This window comes from Phaseolus vulgaris, chromosome 3 (genome assembly GCF_000499845.2).
Source record: "Phaseolus vulgaris cultivar G19833 chromosome 3, P. vulgaris v2.0, whole genome shotgun sequence".
Classification (NCBI taxonomy): domain Eukaryota; kingdom Viridiplantae; phylum Streptophyta; class Magnoliopsida; order Fabales; family Fabaceae; genus Phaseolus; species Phaseolus vulgaris.
This window is the reverse complement of record NC_023757.2, coordinates 30,228,274-30,248,616: the sequence shown is the minus strand read 5'-3', so window position 1 is coordinate 30,248,616 and position 20,343 is coordinate 30,228,274. Positions and strand designations below refer to the sequence as shown.

Genomic DNA, 20,343 nt, shown 5'->3' with positions numbered 1-20,343 from the left:
AACAACTGTTGGCTATTCTTTTTAACAAACTCTTTGTTCAATAACACTGCCAATTTTCATTTTATTTAATTAGAATAAGCTTTATTTTAACCTTGATTATCTTCATCATCATTTTGCAGGAAATTACGTGTGAGCATTGAACATGATATGGGTGGGACCAGTGCTGCTCCAAAAACATTAAGACTTTTTGTCCCTTATTGGATTGTCAACGATACTTCTCTATCATTGGCATATCGTGTGGTGGAGGTAGAACCTCTGGAAAATGCAGAGATGGATTCCGTCTCACTCTCTAGGGCAGTTAAGTCTGCCAAGACTGCCTTGAAAAGTCCCATAAGCTCATTAGATAGAAGGCATTCTAACTCAAGAAGAAGCGTGCAAGTGCTTGAAGTTATTGAAGACAACAATCCATTTCCGAGCATGCTTTCTCCACATGATTATGTTGGGCGTAGTGGAAGTACAATGTTTCATTCTCCTAAAGATACGTATTTGTCACCTAGGCTGGGCATTTCTGTTTCTATGCAGTCTTCTGAAGTTTACAGCTCTGGCATTTCTCTGCTTGAACTCGAAAAAAAGGTGCTTTTTAAAAAAGGGGCTAACCAACTACTCTATCTCTTTTACTTGCATAAGTATTTCCTCAGGATTATATCTTGGTATTTAATGTTCATTGAAACTCTCACAGGAACGTATTGATGTCAAAACTTTCGATTCTGATGGATCTTACTACAAGCTTTCAGCATTGTTGAACATGACATCAGACAGAACAAAGGTTGTCTATAGTCTGTATACATCGTTCCTTGCCTTTACAAGTTAATAAATCAAAATCATTTGATTATCTCCCTTTATTCTTATGGAAATTCTTATTATCAATGCCTATTGCATATCACTTGGTTCAAGACCAACCTACATAATTTTAGAATCGTGATTGTTCATGATGCATTTTAGGAAATTTTATATTACTTAACCTTCCTTGCTGTATTTTTGCTAGTATTAAGAAGTAGGATGAGTCTAACAGTTATGGTTGCGTGAGTTAGGCTACAAGTCCCATCTCACCATCATTGCTGACTTTCTTCCTGCAGAAAATCAAAACAATGAATAAAGATTGATGTTCAACTTTGTCGTGTTATTAAATCCACTATTCACATCTCACACAAACCTAATTCTGTACCTAATGACACAGCGTTTGTATGGTGTGTGTCAAGATCTCTTATCACTTCTTGCTGACGTTTTGAGGTCCTATGTCCACTTATCTTGGGTGATTTCATGCTGCCTTGCCTGATTTCAATGAGTTCCCTCCACCATTTGAATATGTGAAGAAGGAACTTCAAAACCACTATATGTTCTTTACGACCTTGGGCTTTTATGGTTGCTTTAATGGTTTCCCATAAAACTATGTTGCTACCTATGATCAGATTTTGGAATCACCAGTAAACTCTACTATGACTATTGCATCATCTACATTCCTCCCTATCCCTCAGAAAATAAACATGAAGACACATACTTTGACCTCAAGGAAAAAATTGCCTTTGCATAACAAGTAAATTTAGATGCTTTCTCTATGTATTTCTAAATATTGTCAAAAATACGAACATTGTCACCACATTAAACGTACACTTGATAGGTGTTGAAAGCTACATGAAACTCCCTCGTTCACACCATATCAAGAATATATTGTTGAGTCAATTGCTATTTCTACATTAACCTTTAACAACATTTGAAGACTTTAACAAATGGTGTGCAACATGTCAATCCACTAGTAACATAGCTTTGGTGGCATACTCCTTACTTTAGTTTGTGGCTCTGACTCTGGTGTAATTCATCACATATATGATAATTGTTTTCTTTTCTCCTTTTATATTATTGCTATCAATTTGTGTCCATAATTGCTACCAATGCTTCACAGACACTAGCTTGAGACGTTTTGATGACGACTATACACCTGAAGAGTTGGTGGCAGTGGTGAATCTTTAGGTGCACTAGGCACAACAAGAGGAATATTAACTTGATTAGATAAAGACGTAGAAGGAGAAGGACAAGACTTAAAGTAAAGGGAAGATTCATTGAATGTGACATCTGCTGAAATAAAATTACGGTTTAGAGAAGGTGAGAAACATTTATATCCCTTTTGTGATCTAGTGAACCCTAAAAAGACACCCTAAAATAGAATGAAGAATATTGTCATCTAAAACTGAAGATGGCGCATCACCCCAAAAACGCTGAGGAACTTCCCCATGGATTAAATAGTACGAGTTGTTTCAACAAGATGTTTATTCTTGTGCTCAGCTACCCCATTTTGTTGAGGTGTATAAGCACATGAAGTTTGATGAAGAATACCATGAGAAGCCATAAATTTTTTAAAAGAATGAGAAATATACTCACGTCCATTATCACTGCTCAAAATTTGAATGAAAATTCCAAATTTATTTTTAATTTTATTGTAAAATATTTTGAAATATAGAAAACAACTCATAACGGTTTTTCATTAGAAACACCTAAGTACATCTTGAATAATCATCCTGAAATCCTAAATTAGACTTAATACGACTTGGTTCTCAAATGTCAGGGTGAACTAAGGCAAAAGGAGATGAAGCACGTTGTGAGCCACTACTAGGAAAAGAACTATGAATGTGCTTCCTTAACTAACACAACTCACACGATAAACTAGATACAATAGACAAATTTGGAACAAGTTGTTGCATGTTGGCAAGACTAGGATGACCCAACCCGCATGAATGAGAGATGGAGAATCCATAATCGCACCAACATGTGCAGAGATCTGTAGTTGATAAAGTCCATGAGACTCACATTCGGTGCCAATCATCCGTCCCGAACTCCAGTCTTGTAAAGAAACAAAATCTTTGGTAAAAGAAATAACACAATTAAGGGAACAAGTGAAACAACTAATTGATAATAAGTTAAATGGAGATCAGAGGCATAAAGAACATTATGAATAGATAAAGAAGGAAAAAAGATTAATAGTACCAACACCAGGTGATGGTACCCTTTATCCGTTGGTCATGGTAATCGAAGGTAAATAACTCGTAGTACATTATGAAGAGAAAAAAAGATTTATTACCAGTAATGTGATCTATAGCCCTTGAATCTAGAATCCAAGGGCCAAGGGAAGTAGAGTGAGTGAGGCCAACAAAAGATCTACCTGAATGTGCAACAGAAGCAGTGGAACCAGGGTTCTGACGATCCTCATACCATTTAAGATATTCATTGAAAATAACAGGCTAACTTAGGGTATCAAATGAAGATGAAGTATGAGTAGAAGGTTGCACAGGAGTAGTTCGGGCAACCGCAACAGATTTAGGAGGACGACCATGTAAGCATAACATTTGTCAATTTTGTGGCCAAGTTTGCCACAATGGTCACACTTGTGACGCGCTTTGCCTGACTTGTGAGGATGAGCACGAACATTATGCAGAAAGACTAAAGCAGAATAGTCATCAACATGAGGTGTTATATCAGTGGTGTCTTTACCTGACACACACAGAAGGGTACAAGTAAAAGTAAAATTGGGCACGGTAAGAGATCCCAAAATTTGATCACGAACATGAGAGTAATCATTAGGAAGGCCATGTAAACCCAATAACATGAAGAAGTTGGATCTTTGTTCTAGTTCTTGAGAAAGAGTAGGGATAGGAGGTAATAACTCATTAAAATCATGAAGAAGAGCATGAAGTTTACCTAGATATTCCGCCATTGTACCATCAAAACGATTGGGAGCAACAACTTTGAGGAGAATTTGACACACCATAAAGACATTAAGTATCATTGGTGTATAATAATTTTGCTTGTTCCCAACCTTCTGAACATGTCTCATAGGTATGAAAAATTTGTTTTAAAGATGAGTGAATGGTAGATTTGATAACAATGCATAATTGAGCATCAATTTTCGACCTACGGCAAATCTCATTTTCAGTAACATTGGGACGGGTAAGATGATCAACATAACCTTGACTCTTAAGCCATAATTTAATATCTGAGGCCCAAGTGTCATAATTGGTTCCATCCAATTTGTCAATGGACAAAAGGACGTTGACATAATTAATATAGATAGACAGATCAGGCATAATGGCAGCGGAGGAAGGAACGGAAGAAGCCATAGATGATAAGGACAAATCCAATCACTGGTCAATTGGCGGCAGCAGCGGTTCCGGCAGCATCTCCGGCGGCAGCTGCAGCGAGATTCTTGCAGCGGCTTCGGCAAGATTCCGACGGAGGATCCGGCGAGGCGGCGGCAGTGGCGGCTTCGGCGGTGGCTGGAAAATTCTAGTGAACTGTGGGTTCACCAATAAAAATTGAACCCTAACCCTAGCTTTAGATACCATATTAAAGGAAAAGAAAAAATAGGATAAATCCCTTGTGTATATTGAACACATAAAGTCATGTTTATATAAGAAAAGAAACATATGGACTAAGTCCATTACATAAATAGAAATATCTAACAATATTTATAATATCTAAAGAAATAAATCTTTAGACATAAAGACTCTAAATCAGGAGAAAATCTACCAAATAAACTCCTAATGCCAATCCTTAATTTTAAGAATTTCTTGCAAACAAATCTATATTTATTGTACAATAAATGTGCAACATTTACACCCATATTTCAACAAGAATCCTTCAATATTTGAAGATAAGTCCAAGAAGGGGATTATTGTTCTAGAGAAATGAAAAATTAAGAATGGATGTGTATATTAATGCGAATTATGCAAGGTTTGTCACAAATAGGAGATCCACCTCAAGATATTGCATGTTCTTGGAAATTTGGTGACTTGGAGAAGTAAAAAACAAAATGTTGTTGCAACGTCTAGTGTAGATAATTCTGAGCTATGGCACATGGGGTGTGTGTGTGAGTTGTTAAGGTTGAAAATTATTCTAAATGGTTTAAAGTGATTGTGAAGAGTCTATGACTCTTTATTGTGACAATAAATCAGCTATTAGTGTTGTTCACAATTCAATTTAGTATGATTGGACCAAGAACATAGAGATAGATTGATACTTTATTAAAGAAAAACTAGATAGTGGCAATATCATCCTTCTTATGTCCCATCTAGGCTTTAGTTAGCAAATCTATTTATTGAAGTTCTTCTCACTGAACAATTTCATGATCTCACATGCAAGCTAGGAATGATAGATATCACTCATCAACTTAATAGGAGTCTTGACTGATAAGCTATGGTAGAATATTGTAACTAATTACAAGTGTCTTGTTAGGATATGTTAGAAGATTTTAGAAATCTTTGTAATTATTAAAGGAAAAGAAAGAATAGGGTAAATCCCTTGTGTATATTGAACACATAGGGTTATGTTTATATAGGAAAAAGAAACATATGGGCTAAGCCCATTACATAAATATGAGATATCTAACAATATCTATAATATCTCATAATATCAAATAATATCTAATTATATCTAATAATATCTAACACTCCCCCTCAAGCTGGTGCATATAGATCATATGTACCCAGCTTGTTACAAATGTAATCAATCCTAGGTCCTCATAAGGGTTTAGTAAAAATATCTGCTAATTGATTATTTGAATTAACAAACTCAGTCTTGATATCTCCTGATATAATCTTTTCTCGAATGAAATGACAATCAATCTCAATATGTTTTGTCCTTTCATGAAAAACTGGATTTGAGCTAATATGAAGAGCAGCCTGATTATCACATATCAGTGTCATTTGAGTAACCTCTCCAAATTGCAATTCTTTAAGTAACTGTTTAAGCCAAATAAGCTCACAAGTAGCCGAGGCCATAGCTCTATATTCTGCTTCTGCACTAGATCTTGCCACAACACTTTGTTTCTTGCTCTTCCAAGAGATCAAGTTATCACCAATGGAGACACAATAACCAGAAGTTGACCTTCTATCAGATGGAGATCCTGCCCAATCAGCATCTGAATAACAAACGACTTTAGTATGGTTATTATGACCATATAACAAACCTTTTCCAGGAGAGCCTTTAATGTACTTCACTATACGAATGACTGCATTCCAATGATCTTCACATGGAGAATTAAGAAATTGACTCACCACACTGACTGCAAAGGAAATATCAGGACGAGTAACAGTGAGATAGTTCAATCTTCCAACTAATCTCCTGTACTTCTCAGGATCTGAAAGAGGTTCCCCCTGATTGGGTAGAAGCTTGACGTTGGGATCCATGGGAGTATCAACAGATTTCGAATTCATCAACCCAGTTTCCTCCAAAATATCTAATGCGTATTTTCTTTGAGAGATAACAATACCAGTATTGGATTGTGCTACCTCAATCCCCAAGAAATATCTGAGTTTGCCAAGATCTTTGGTCTGAAAGTGTTGACAAAGGTGTTGTTTTACTTGTGAGATGCCATGGTGATCACTGCCTGTAAGAACAATGTCATCAACATATACTACAAGATAGATACACCCAGCACTCGAGTGACGATAAAAAACTGAATGATCGCCTTCACTGCGAGTCATACCAAATTGTTGAACAACATTGCTAAATTTTCCAAACCAAGCCCTAGGAGACTGCTTGAGGCCATATAAGGATTTGCGAAGACGACATACCAATCCAGAAGACTCCCCCTGAGCAACAAAACCGGGAGGTTGCTCCATATAAATTTCTTCCTGCAAATCCCCATTAAGAAAAGCATTTTTAACATCCAGTTGATAAAGAGGCCATTGTTGAAGAGCAGCCATAGCTATGAATAAGCGAACAGAGGCCATCTTTGCTACTGGAGAAAAAGTATCACCATAGTCTAAACCAAAAATTTGGGTATAACCCTTAGCCACAAGACGAGCTTTGAGACGATCAATAGTACCATCAGGACCAACTTTGATAGCAAAAATCCACCTGCAACCAACAACAGATTTCCTAGATGGTAAAGGAACAAGTTCCCAAGTTCCATTATTCTGAAGCGCATTCATTTCATCAAGCATGGCCTGACGCCAACCAGGATGGGCTAAGGCATCACCTACAGATTTTGGAATTGATACAGAAGAAATAGACGAAAGGCAGGTATAAAAGGGTTGAGATAGTCTATGGTAACTCAAAGCAGTATAATGTGGAGAGGGATTACGAGTAGAACGTATACCTTTACGGATAGCAATAGGAAGATCAGGTTCAACAGTCGGAGGTTCAACTATAGGAGCCGGAGGGGGATGAGGTGTTGGCACCAAAATAGAGTCTGCTGATGGACGATGAGACGGTTGACGACGACTATACACCTGAAGAGTTGGCGGCGGTGGTGAATTGTTAGATGCACTAGGCACAACAAGAGGAATATTAACTTGATTAGATGAAGAAATGGAAGGAGAAGGACAAGACTTAAAGTAAAGGGAAGATTCACTGAAGGTGACATCTGCTGAAATAAAATAACGGTTTAAAGATGGTGAGAAACATTTATATCCTTTTTGTGATCTAGTGAACCCTAAAAAGACACATTTGTGTGACTTAGGAGATAATTTATCAAGACCAGGACTAAAATTATGAACAAAACATGTGGACCCAAAAACTTTGGGAGGTAAAGAGTGGAGAGGGTCATGTGGAAATAAAATAGAATGAGGAATTTTGTTATCTAAAACTGAAGATGGCATGCGATTAATGAGATAACATGCACTAAGAACAGCATCACCCCAAAAACGCTGAGGAACATCACCATGGATTAAAATAGTACGAGTTGTTTCAACAAGATGTCTATTCTTGCGCTCAGCTACCCCATTTTGTTGAGGTGTATAAGCACATGAAGTTTGATGAAGAATACCATGAGAAGCCATAAAATTTTTAAAAGAATGAGAAAGATACTCACGTCCATTATCACTGCGCAAAATTCGGATGGAAATTCCAAATTGATTTTTAATTTCATTGTAAAATATTTGAAATATAGAAAACAACTCAGAACGGTTTTTCATTAAAAATACCCAAGTACATCTTGAATAATCATCAATAAAAGTAACAAAATACTGAAATCCTAAATTAGACTTAATACGACTTGGTCCCCAAATGTCAGAGTGAACTAAGGCAAAAGGAGATGAAGCACGTTGTGAGACACTACGAGGAAAAGAACTACGAATGTGTTTCCCTAACTGACACGACTCACACGATAAAGTAGACACATTAGACAAACTTGGAACAAGCTGTTGCATCTTGGCAAGACTAGGATGACCCAACCGAGCATGAATGAGAGATGGAGAATCCATAATTGCGCCAACATGTGCAGAGATCTGTAGTTGATAAAGTCCATGAGACTCACATCCGGTGCCAATCATCCGTCCCGAACTCCGGTCCTGTAAAGTAACAGAATCTTTGGTAAAAGAAATAACACAGTCAAGGGAACGAGTGAGACGACTAATGGATAATAAGTTAAATGGAGACCCAGGGACATAAAGAACATTATCAATAGATAAAGATGAAAAAAGATTAATAGTACCAACACCATGTGATGGTACCCTATATCCATTGGCCATGGTAACTGAAGGTAAATAACCCGTAGTAGATAAGGAAGAGAAAAAAGATTTATTACCAGTAATGTGATCAGTGGCACCTGAATCTAGAACCCAAGGGCCATGGGAAGTGGAGTGAGTGAGGCCAACAAAAGATGTACCTGAATGTGCAACAGAAGCCGTGGAACTAGGGTTCTGACGATCCTCATACCATTTAAGAAATTCATTGAAAATAGCAGGCTGGCTTGGGGTATCAATTGAAGTATGGTCCATGGTAGAAGGTTGCACAGGGGCAATTTGAGCAACCGCAACAGATCTAGGAGGACGACCATGTAAGGCATAACATCTGTCAATTTTGTGGCCAAGTTTGCCACAATGGTCACACTTGTGACGCCCTTTGCCCGGCTTGTGAGGGCGAGTACGATCATTATGCTGAGATACTAAAGCAGAAGAGTCATCAACATGAGACGTTATATCAGCGGTGTGTTTACCTGGCACGCGCAAAAGGGTAGAACAAGTGGAAGTAAAATTGGGCACAATAGGAGATCCCAAAATTTGATCACGAACGTGAGAATAATCATCAGGAAGACCATGTAAACCCAATAACATGAAGAACTTGGATCTTTGTTCTAGTTCTTGAGAAGGAGTAGAAGCAGGAGGTAATAACTCATTAAAATCATGAAGAAGAGCATGAATTTTACCTAGATATTCTGCCATTGTACCATCAAGACGTTTGGGAGCAACAATTGTGAGAAGATTTTGACACACACCATAAAGACATTGAGTATCATTGGTGTATAATAATTTTGCTTGTTCCCAAACTTCTGAACATGTTTCATAGGTACGAAAAATTTGTTTTAAAGATGAGTGAATGGTCGATTTGATAACAATGCATAATTGAGCATCAATTTTCGACCAACGAACAACCTCATTTTCAGCAAGAGTAGGATGAGTAAGATGATCAACATAACCTTGACTCTTAAGCCATAATTTAATATCTGATGCCCAAGTGTCATAATTGGTTCCATCCAATTTGTCAATGGAAAGATGAACATTGACGTAATTAGTATAAATAGATGAATCCGGCATAATGACTAAAGAAGAAGCCATAGTGGCAGCGGAAGCAGAAGAAGCCATAAAAGATAAGGACAAATCCAGTCACCGGTTAATTGGCGGGAGCAACAAAGATGAAGGCTCCGACAGCGATTCCGGCGAGATTCCGGCGAAGGTCCGGCGAAGGTCCGGCGGAGGTCCGGCGGAGGTCCGGCGAAGGTCCGGCGGAGGTCCGGCGGAGGTCCGGCGAGACAGTGGGGGTGGTGGCTGGAAAATTCCAGTGAATAGTGGATTCACCAATAAAAATTGAACCCTAAACCCTAAACTCTAACTTTATGCTCTGATACCATATTAAAGGAAAAGAAAGAATAGGGTAAATCCCTTGTGTATATTGAACACATAGGGTTATGTTTATATAGGAAAAAGAAACATATGGGCTAAGCCCATTACATAAATATGAGATATCTAACAATATCTATAATATCTCATAATATCAAATAATATCTAATTATATCTAATAATATCTAACAGTAATCATTACTTTAGGGTTAGATTTCTCAATATACAGATGTAGATGTACTGTCTCAAATAATCAATTCAATAAAAACTATTCTCTCATTCAAGTTAATATATGACTGATTATTCCTAAAGTTGAGCTATAATTAACTATTAAGCTATTTAATGTCCAGGTTGTTCATTTCCAGCCACACACAATGTTCATTAATAGGTTTGGATGTAGTATCTGCCTGCAGCAATGTGATACTCAGTCAGCTGTATGGATCCATCCCACTGATCCTCCAAAGCCTTTTGGTTGGAAGTTATCAGCCAGAGTTGAACTTTTGAAAGTATGTTTTATCAATTTTCAAAATATATGTCAAACTTACATTACATATTTGTATTATTTTCTATATCCTAATAAAGAATCCTATATTGATTCAGTTGCGGATTGATGGCTACCAATGGAGTACACCATTTAGTGTAAGCTACGAAGGTGTAATGCGCATTAGCTTGAAAAAAGATGTTGGAGATGAACCAATGCAAATAAGGGTAGCAGTAAGAAGTGGTGCCAAGAGATCACGCTTTGAAGTTGTTTTCCGTCCAGATTCACTCTCAAGTCCTTATAGGTTTTTGTTCTTAGTTTCTTCCCTTTGAACCATCATAATACTGTCTGTTCTTTTTTCTATATTGAGGAAGGGAAATATAGGAATTCACTTGTATTCATGTATTATATTGGAAAGTCCTATGTTTCCTACCTCATTTAAATGTCTTTTGGTTTTTAGCTGAAATCAAACCTACTATGTTTTATTAACATCTGAAGTAGAGTGGATTCCCCATTTCTTCATCTATTTATATTGTCATGATCTTGATTTTGTTCAGAGTCAAGACCAAAAGTTTTATGGACTCGTTCATGACACACTTCACAGCATTGTGTTTGTTATTTAGCTTTTTAATGATTTCTAAGTGCATTTATGTTCACAGGATTGAAAATTGCTCCATGTTCTTGCCCATTCGTTTTCGTCAAGTTGAAGGTATTAGTGATTCCTGGCAGCTGCTTTTTCCACATTCTGCTGCTTCGTTTCTATGGGAAGATCTGGGTAGAAGACATTTACTGGAACTCTTGGTAGATGGAACTGACCCAGCGAAATCCCTAAAGTATGATATTGATGAAATTTCTGATCACCAAGCTGTCAATGTAAAAGATGGATCAACTAGAGCCTTGCGTGTTACAATAGTAAAGGATGAAAAATCAAATGTTGTTAAGATAAGTGATTGGTTGCCAGAAAATGAACCTACAGGAGCTCCAAGAAGACATTTATCATCAATGAATGATTCTCAAAAGCAACAACTAATGTCAATTACAGATTGTGAATTCCACATCAATGTTGATCTTGCTGAGCTTGGGATATCTATTGTTGACCATACACCTGAGGAAATTATGTATCTCTCTATTCAGAATCTTGTGCTGGCATATTCAACTGGTCTGGGCTCAGGAATTAGTCGGTAAGATTTGCAATCTTTGAATTTGGCTAGATCTTGCATCATGGTCATTTATCTTCCATTAGTTATTTTCTCATGTGTCTTGGTAGATCTAACTATCTAGTCAACCAAGACAACTTGATCATTTGCATAAAAGATTTAAATTAACTTTAGAAGGTTTATTTCTGTTTAGGTTTCCTGTATGTACAATCATTTGATTTTGAAATACAATTTGAATCCTATTCCAGATTCAAAGTCAGAATGTGTGGGCTACAACTGGACAACCAGCTGCCATTAACTCCAATGCCAGTTCTCTTCAGGCCACAGAGAGTTGTATCAGAAACTGACTATATCCTGAAGTGCTCCATTACAATGCAGTCAAATGGATCACTGGATCTTTGTGTCTATCCGTATATTGGTCTTCATGTGAGCATCACACGATGTTATATTTACTATTCTGAAAAATAAAATGGCAATGTTTTAAGTTTATAAATTATGACACTGTTTTATTTTAATCATGGTTTCTTTCACGCAGGGGCCAGAAAGTTCTGCTGCCTTTCTGATAAACATTCATGAACCTATTATTTGGCGCCTTCATGAAATGATCCAGCAGGTGAAGCTCAGTAGGCTGTATGATTCTCAAACTACCGCTGCATCAGTTGATCCAATCATTCAAATTGGGTATGTAAGACTCTTTGAAATGTCTTGTTATATTTGTACGGTTTGCTTGAAACTGCATATGACATTATATTGAATTACAGTGTACTTAATATTTCGGAAGTTCGATTCAAAGTGTCAATGGCTATGTCACCAAGTCAAAGACCAAGGGGTGTTCTTGGGTTCTGGGCATCCTTAATGACTGCATTGGGTAATACAGAAAATATGCCTGTAAGTATGTTAATTTCTTTCTGTAAGTTACCTTAATTGGTGAACCACTTCAAAATCTGTTGTACTTGCTGAACGCAAGTTGTCAATCTTATGTCTCATTTGTTTTCAAACTAGGAGTACATTGTGTAAGTTTCACAAAGTGATTAAATTTCACCTACAGAATGACAACTGACTACTAGGTTCATAAAATATTATCTTCTTTGTACAAGTAAAGATGAAGCATAGATGTAGGATCACAAGACTTTCTTCATATATTATTTGAATGATTGAACTAGTATAAAAAAGGGTAAAAAAGGAAAGAAAAAAGAGCCAATTCCTATATTAAGTATGAATCCCTAAACACCAATTCTGCAATAAAAAGAAATGGTAAATAATCTCATAAATTATGATACATAATAATATCCCAAATATTTTTTATCACTTTAGCAATGTTTAACTAATTGTATTATATTAAGAAGTGGACTTTAAGCTTGACTCAACCTCATAAAATCGGCTTATAAGGTGAGGTTTGCTCCCACTTATAAATTATGAAATGTCTTAATCTTTAGTCGGTGTGGGATCTCTAACACATGCACACCTCACGCGGAGGCTACCAACTCGTGTGTGGGACCATATATTATGGGTGGTTCGATAATAGTCCGATAGCGGGTGACCTGATAAGCCCAATAAACACTCGCTAGAATAGACTCTAAATGGTTCTGATACCGTATTAAGAAGTGAACTCTAAGCCTAACTCAATCTTATAAAACCGGCTTATAAGGTGAGGTTTGTACTCACTTATGAACTATGAAATGTCCTAATCTTTAGTGTGTGTGATCTCCAACATGTTATAATATCTCAGAAATGTTTATCCTCTTTTAGGATATGGGAACAAGGTGAAATAATGCTAACAATGAATGTTTATTCACTTTTTGGATATGGGAACAAGGTGAAATAATGCTAACAATGAATGTTTATTCATTAACCAGGTTAGGATAAACCAGAGGTTTAATGAGAACGTATGCATGAGGCAGAGTTCTATGATTAGCATGGCTATCTCAAATGTCCGAAAGGATCTTCTGGGCCAACCACTTCAGCTTCTCTCGGGTGTGGATATATTGGGCAATGCAAGTAGTGCACTTGGACACATGAGTAAAGGTGTAGCTGCATTGTCTATGGATAAAAAATTCATTCAAAGTCGACAGAGACAGGTTTGATTGGACATTCTCCTGTGCAATTTTTACCTTGTTTCTAATGCTTAATGTGTTAGACATTTAATATAATATAATGCAAACACCTGCTTTTAATATAACTGTGTGCAGGAAAACAAAGGTGTCGAGGATTTTGGTGATGTTATAAGAGAGGGTGGTGGAGCATTTGCTAAAGGTTTATTCAGAGGGGTAACTGGTATTTTAACAAAGCCTCTGGAAGGAGCAAAATCTTCTGGCGTCGAGGGTTTTGTTCAGGGTGTTGGGAAGGGAATTATTGGTGCAGCTGCACAGCCAATGAGTGGAGTTTTGGATCTTCTGTCAAAAACAACAGAAGGTGCTAATGCTATGAGAATGAAAATTGCGTCTGCTATAACATCAGATGAACAACTTCTCCGGAGGAGACTGCCTCGAGTTATAAGTGGTGATAATTTGCTTCAACTATATGATGAGTACAAAGCTCAAGGACAGGTAACATGGGTTCCGCTTGCTATGGCAGATCTGAAGTTCATCTGTTATTTTAACATTTGAGATTTAATCGTAAAATATTGTAAACGATATATGTTTGATACAAAGAAAGTTAGTTCTAATTGAAATTCAAAAGACACAGTGGTTTAGACCCATGATGAGTAGATTAAAGTAGAGATATTGCCTTCTGTCACTTTTGAAGAAACAAATGTTCGAATTATATACAATTTAATTCTAAATTATGCAACATTTTGACAGATACTGTGTTTATAGGCTAAAAGGCAAAAGCTGGAATTGTATTAATGCAATTGAGGATCCTTCTTTCAAGTAGTATGTTCATTAAAGAGTTTCAGGGTTCAACAAGTCTTACTTATTTTATTGACCATTTCTGACATTAGAGAGTAACTATAATGTCAGACTTTTGTAGTCCCCACCCCTTGTATTTCTTGTTAAACTATCACCTTCCCTGACATAATTTTTCACCTATCTTTCAACTAAATTTATTAACTCACTATTAACGTAGTGACAAAACCTAAAATTTTTCAATTACCTATTTTGAGCTTCATTAGCTGTTATCCTTAATTATGTGGATGGCCATGTTATGAAAATATTTTACTTTGTAATTTACTGATTATACTGCACTAGTAAATAGTCCTATCAATGAAATTACCTCATGTCCTTTTCCTACTCTTGACTATTGCAATACTTCTGTCTTGAAGGTGATATTGCAGTTGGCCGAATCAGGTTCATTTTTTGGTCAGGTTGATCTGTTCAAAGTTCGCGGAAAGTTTGCCTTATCAGATGCTTATGAAGATCACTTTATGCTTCCAAAAGGAAAAATTCTCATGGTCACGCATACAAGAGTCATACTATTGCAAGTATGTAGTCGTGATTGAGAACAATGAATAAAACCTCATTTTCTTTAATCGACTGTTACTTATCAATATTTGTTTGTCATTGCCAGCAACCATCGAATATGATTGCTCAGAGGAAATTCAGCCCTGCAAGGGATCCATGCTCAATATTGTGGGATATTCTGTGGGATGACCTTGGTACCATGGAACTAACTCATGGCAAAAAAGACAACCCGAAAGGTCCCCCCTCAAGGCTCATTTTATATTTGCAGTCTAGGTCATTGGATATGAAAGAAAATCATCGCATTATAAAATGCATCTCTGAAACCCGTCAAGCTCTTCAAGCTTACTCCTCTATTATGCATGCATTGAACACATACGGCCCAGGAGTATCAAAGGTATGTTTTATTTCATAAGTTTCCTTAAACTTTTTAGTTCTTCAAGCAATTGTTTCACTAGTGACCACCAAGCCTAAACTGTTGGAAAACTAACGAACTCATAAAACATGCTTAAAAATCAGTTATTTGTTCGCAATGTTTATGCACACAATATTAAAGCTGACTTCTGAGTGAAATTACTGTCTCATTGTTCAGGGAGTTCAGAAAAATAAAGTGACAAAGCCATATTCACCCCATTTTGATGCCTCTAGTACTGATCTATCCCCCCAACAGATGCCTGGATCAACCCCTCTCTCCTCAACTTTCGGAAGCAGTGCCCGTCACTAGGACCATCATTGTTCATCACTTTCAACAGTCCTGTGCTCTATTGAATTCTATCAGCGTACTTGGTCAAGATGAACCCCAGTTGCCCTTCAGTTTAAATGGTATCACTTTTTTTCCATTTGTCTCACCACCGTATCAGCATTGAGATTATAATGCTGCTTTCTGGAACCATATACCTACCCGATGATAACAGTTACGGTTAGTTGGAGGGAATTGGTTCAATATCTATGAATCCTGTAGAAGGCCCGTGTCTCCCATTTTTTGTTCAAATATAATATCCAATAGTTCTTGTATTATATTGAATGTAATAGCTTTTGTTGTACATATACAAAATCACACAGCTAAGATAGGATAGGAGGATCCTACTTGCCCTCATCATGCCCTTTTCAAGTTTCATATCTTCATATTACGTCTGCTTTGCATGACGGAATACGATATCTGAATGTATCTTCCATTTTTTGGAACCATATTTCAAAAATTGTTAATGCTTCTCAAAAGTTAGTATTTAACTTCCTCTCGCGATCGACTAAGCAAGAATATAAAATGCTTTCTTATTACAATCACAATTTCTGTACACACTATATTAAGACTGAATATTGATAGTCATTAATAATTATATTACTATATCATATTTTAAAATTTACAATAACATTATTAAAGTTATATAACATCATTTTCTCAAATTATTAATTTTCCCATAAATTAAAATTTCAGAAAAAGAGCTGGTGACAATTTCATGTAAAGGACAATGATTGTAGATAATAAGTAGATGGATAAGTTTAGAGAAAAAACACTAAGCAAAGACAATCAATTCTCACCTCTTATTTAAGATTTAAGATAACGCTCTAGGATAATTAAGCAATTTGATTTTTATAATAGAAATACGGTGGTTATGTTTTAATTTTATAAGAATAAATTTATTAATTTATCACGTTAAAAATTATAAACTAAGATAATAATAATAATTTCTAATCAGGTGTCATAATTTAATTTAAATAAAATATACAAAAATTTGCAACGATTATATATATATATATATATATATATATATATATATCTCCAAGTCATATATGGAGCAATCAAAAACATTATTTTATTTTAATTACAATGACATCTAAATGAAACTATTTATATTAAAATATAAGTATGTCTTTAATTTTTCAAGTTGGGGATATTTTTTTCTTTAGGTTCACCAATTAAGTTTTCTTTTTTAGTTTTGTTACATGTTACTTTTATATCTCAAGGAGTAGACGTGATGTTAAAAGATATAGTAAATAATTAGTGATGTTAAAGATATAGTAAATAATTATATACTCAAATCTTTTTATCTGAATTTAATTGAGTAAAATGATTTTTTTTTGGAAGAATTTAATGAAGACTTAAATATGGTTTTAGTCTTTTGGAGGTGATGTGTATTTTGGTCTTCCAACTAAAAAGTTTCATCTTTAATAATTTATATTTTATTTTATTTATATTTTAAAAAAATATTTTTTTAAATAATCTTATTTAAATTTAAAAAATACTTAATGAAAGAAAAGTATCACAAGTATCACGGTATATGAAAAATTGGATAATGTTATAAAATAATTATCTTTCATCGAATTTCAGCCGCAATTTTGTTATTTTTTGTGTTTTCTAAATGGATCACATATTCAAATAATATAAGTAATGAAAAACAAACTTCAAATTCTTTATAGGCGTCTATGATAATTTTGCATTACTTGATCTCATGTCTCTCTTAGATGCACCAATATTTTACATTTTATTTATGACATTTTTATCAATGTGAAATCGATTAGGGATGGCGAAGCGGGTCGGCCTACCCCGCACTTGGCCTGTAAAATGCGGGTCGGGTTGGCTTGTCCCGCATAATGAATGTGGACTAGATTCTATGCCCCGCCCGACATAAGGGCCAACCCGCGGGTTTATTGGGCAACCTGCATTTTTTTTTTTTTTTAGAAATTCAATAAAAATTTTTTTTACTTTTTGTTCTTGAAATTTCCAAATTAAACCCTTATATTTCCTACTATCAAACATCAATATTTTTTTCTTCCATTTCAAACATAGTCAAACATCAATAATTCAATTAAGATAAAAATCAAATATCAATATTCTTCCATTTCAAAACATTAAAAATAACTAATTTAAAAACATTAAACATAAACACCATTACAATTAACATAGTTAATTCAAAAACATTAATATTTTTTTTCTAGTCCAAGTTATCACTGCCAAGCCCAACCCAAGTCAACATACAATTTTTTTTTTGCGGGCTAGCAAGCCAGCCCGCCTCATCCCGTGGTTGGCCCGCGCGGGCTACGAGTTATGCGGGACGGGTTGAAGCAGTTTAGTGGCTTGAAAAACTAAGCTCGTCCTGCGTTTTTGACTAGCGGGTTGTGGGTCGACCCGATTGGACCACCATGCTCAAGGAGCTCCTCTACATCTTTTTTAAATGGAAAATGGTTTTTCAACATCCCCAAGCCCCTTGCGCCAGATTACAACGCGCTGACATGAGAACTTTGATTAAGTGGTAGTGGCAGTTTTGTAAAATGAGAAAGGCAAAGAGGGTGATTACGTGGCAGGGTCATTTCGATAAAATGAGAAAGGCATATGGGATATTTAAATTACCAAAAGCGCAATTGAGTAGTACATTCGTGGAAGAGAGGACCAACGGGAAAGAGTGCTTGGAACGAACATTGCAACTGCAAAAGGCGACGACGACAAAGTGTGAAGGGTAACAGCGGCGTAGTGCGAAGGGCGACGACGTCGCAGTGCGAAGTTGCAGTGGTTTAGGGTTTAGGTTGTGGTGGTTTACGATTTAGGTTGTGGTGGTGTGTGAGAGGTTGTGACTGAAGTGTGAGGAACAACAAGAAGGTAAGTGGGTTTATTTTGATTTTTCTTGCATTTTAGGGTTTATAGTGGGTTGTTTGTGGTGGTGGCTTCTGCGATATAGGGTTTATTTAGGGTTTTAGTACGTGAGTTTTTCTGTTGTGTGTGTTGTTCTCTTCTTTGATGATTGATATTATTTTTGGACTGAAACCTAATCATTGTATATTTGTTTTCATTTGAAAGTTTGTATTATTGAGAAATAGTATTAAACTTTATCATGAAGGATTGGTGTTGTGGTTTTTAGGTTTTGAAGTTTGAACTGATTTGGATTTCATTGTTTAATATTTTGTGGTCTGCGATTTTGGGACTGGTTTAGAACTCTTTGTGTCTTGTGAGTTACCGGTGATAGAATTTAATGTGAATGTCAGTGTACTGAATTAGTGACAGTGACATGGACAAATGATGACCCATTCTGTTTTATGTGAAGCCCTTTTTTGCACTGTGATGTGTTACAAGTGAATGTTTTCATGTCTTTTTTTTTTGTTTTTGTGAGGGTTCAAAAGGAAGTCCAGTGAGCTCATTGAATATGTTGAACAATTGATTATTTTAAAGGTAGCTTGAAATGTGATATGTGTAGCTAAGTGGTGATCTCTTCATTTTTATGTGGTTTAGGGTATGAAAAACTTTGTCATGTCAAGTTGTCTTTGAAATAAATGTTTGCATGTCCCTTTTCGGTGTTGTGAGGGCCAAAAAGAGAGTCCAGTGAGCTTATTGTAGGTTAGACAAATGATAATTGTATGGACAACTTGAAATGTGGTGTGTGAATAGAAGTGGTGACCCTTTCGCTTTTATTTGGTGACCTGTGAAACACTTTTTGCACTGTCATGTTTGGATGTCCTATTTGGTTGTTGTGAGGGCTGAATAGAGAGTCCAGTGAGGTCAGTGTAGGTTACACAAACGATAATTCTAAGGGCAGCTTGAAATGTGGTATGTAAATGTAAGTAGTGACCCTTTTATTTTTATTTGGTGACCTATGGAGCACTTTTTGCAGTGTTATGTAACATTTTAACTAAATGTTCGCATGTTGTTTTTTGTATTGTGTATGAGAACTAAGTTGGTTTTTTATGTGTTTTTTGTGAGCTTTTCAATTTTTTGTTGTGTTACTTATTGTGTTCTCTGTTTTGTTTTTTATTAAATGAATTGTTTTTTAAGGTTTAGAGAATGGAAAGTTCATTGTCCAAGAATTTTGTCTCCCATGCAAAAGCTGAATTGAAGGTACTTTTTTTATTTATTTTGTGCATATTATTTTAATACTTTAAGAAGTGTCATTGTTGAAAAAATAAATATGGTCTTGTTTTATTTTGTTATTTTGCAGGTACGAGTTAGGCACAATGTGCAAACTCAATATATTGTTCATGTGAACCATAACCTTACCAGCTAGCTATCAACGAGAAAGGATACAAGAAACTCCATTTAAGTGGATGGTTGAAATGGACAAGGTATTGGACATTTCAAACAGTCTTCTGAGAGAGTTGCTAAGTAGATGGTCATCCGATAACAATGCATTTAGGATTACAAAAGGTTTACTTCCTTTTTCAGTTGTTAATGTATGTTTTGTATTAGGATTGTCAGTTGTGGGGGAGGAGGTGAAAATGGAGAATGATGGGGGAGGTTTGGTGAATAGGTTGTTTGATGATGGGGAGGAAATTAAATTAGAAACAATTTTAAAAAAGTTGGGGGACAAGATATTGAATAGAAAGAAAAGTGTAGACAATTTTTGTAGGTTATACATATTACTTGGGTTGTGTGTTTTTTATGTTCTTAGGATTTCTAGGACATTTAGTTGTTTTGCTTTTAAATTGTTAGACAATTTAGATGCGCTAGATTTATATAACTGGGGGTGCAATTTTTAATGTATTATGTACAA

General features: G+C 35.8%; 1 protein-coding gene across 2 annotated transcripts in view; it reads left to right on the top strand.

Annotated features, from left to right (window-relative positions):
• The window catches only part of LOC137807056 (uncharacterized), a 72,248-nt gene extending 56,164 nt beyond the window's left edge, over nt 1-16,084 (top strand). The window contains exons 51-63 of one of the 2 annotated variants that reach the window (XM_068607483.1): nt 120-573; nt 680-766; nt 10,181-10,336; nt 10,431-10,615; nt 10,971-11,492; nt 11,717-11,894; nt 12,004-12,149; nt 12,230-12,356; nt 13,325-13,546; nt 13,658-14,014; nt 14,731-14,889; nt 14,976-15,263; nt 15,459-16,084. In XM_068607483.1, coding sequence (XP_068463584.1) covers nt 120-573; nt 680-766; nt 10,181-10,336; nt 10,431-10,615; nt 10,971-11,492; nt 11,717-11,894; nt 12,004-12,149; nt 12,230-12,356; nt 13,325-13,546; nt 13,658-14,014; nt 14,731-14,889; nt 14,976-15,263; nt 15,459-15,590 — 3,013 coding nt within the window. In that variant the 3' untranslated portion in view covers nt 15,591-16,084. Of the gene's footprint in view, nt 1-119; nt 574-679; nt 767-1,900; nt 1,973-10,180; nt 10,337-10,430; nt 10,616-10,970; nt 11,493-11,716; nt 11,895-12,003; nt 12,150-12,229; nt 12,357-13,324; nt 13,547-13,657; nt 14,015-14,730; nt 14,890-14,975; nt 15,264-15,458 lie in introns of those variants that run through there. The other variant, XM_068607484.1, reaches the window with a different exon arrangement.
• Nucleotides 16,085-20,343: the final 4,259 nt, after the last annotated feature.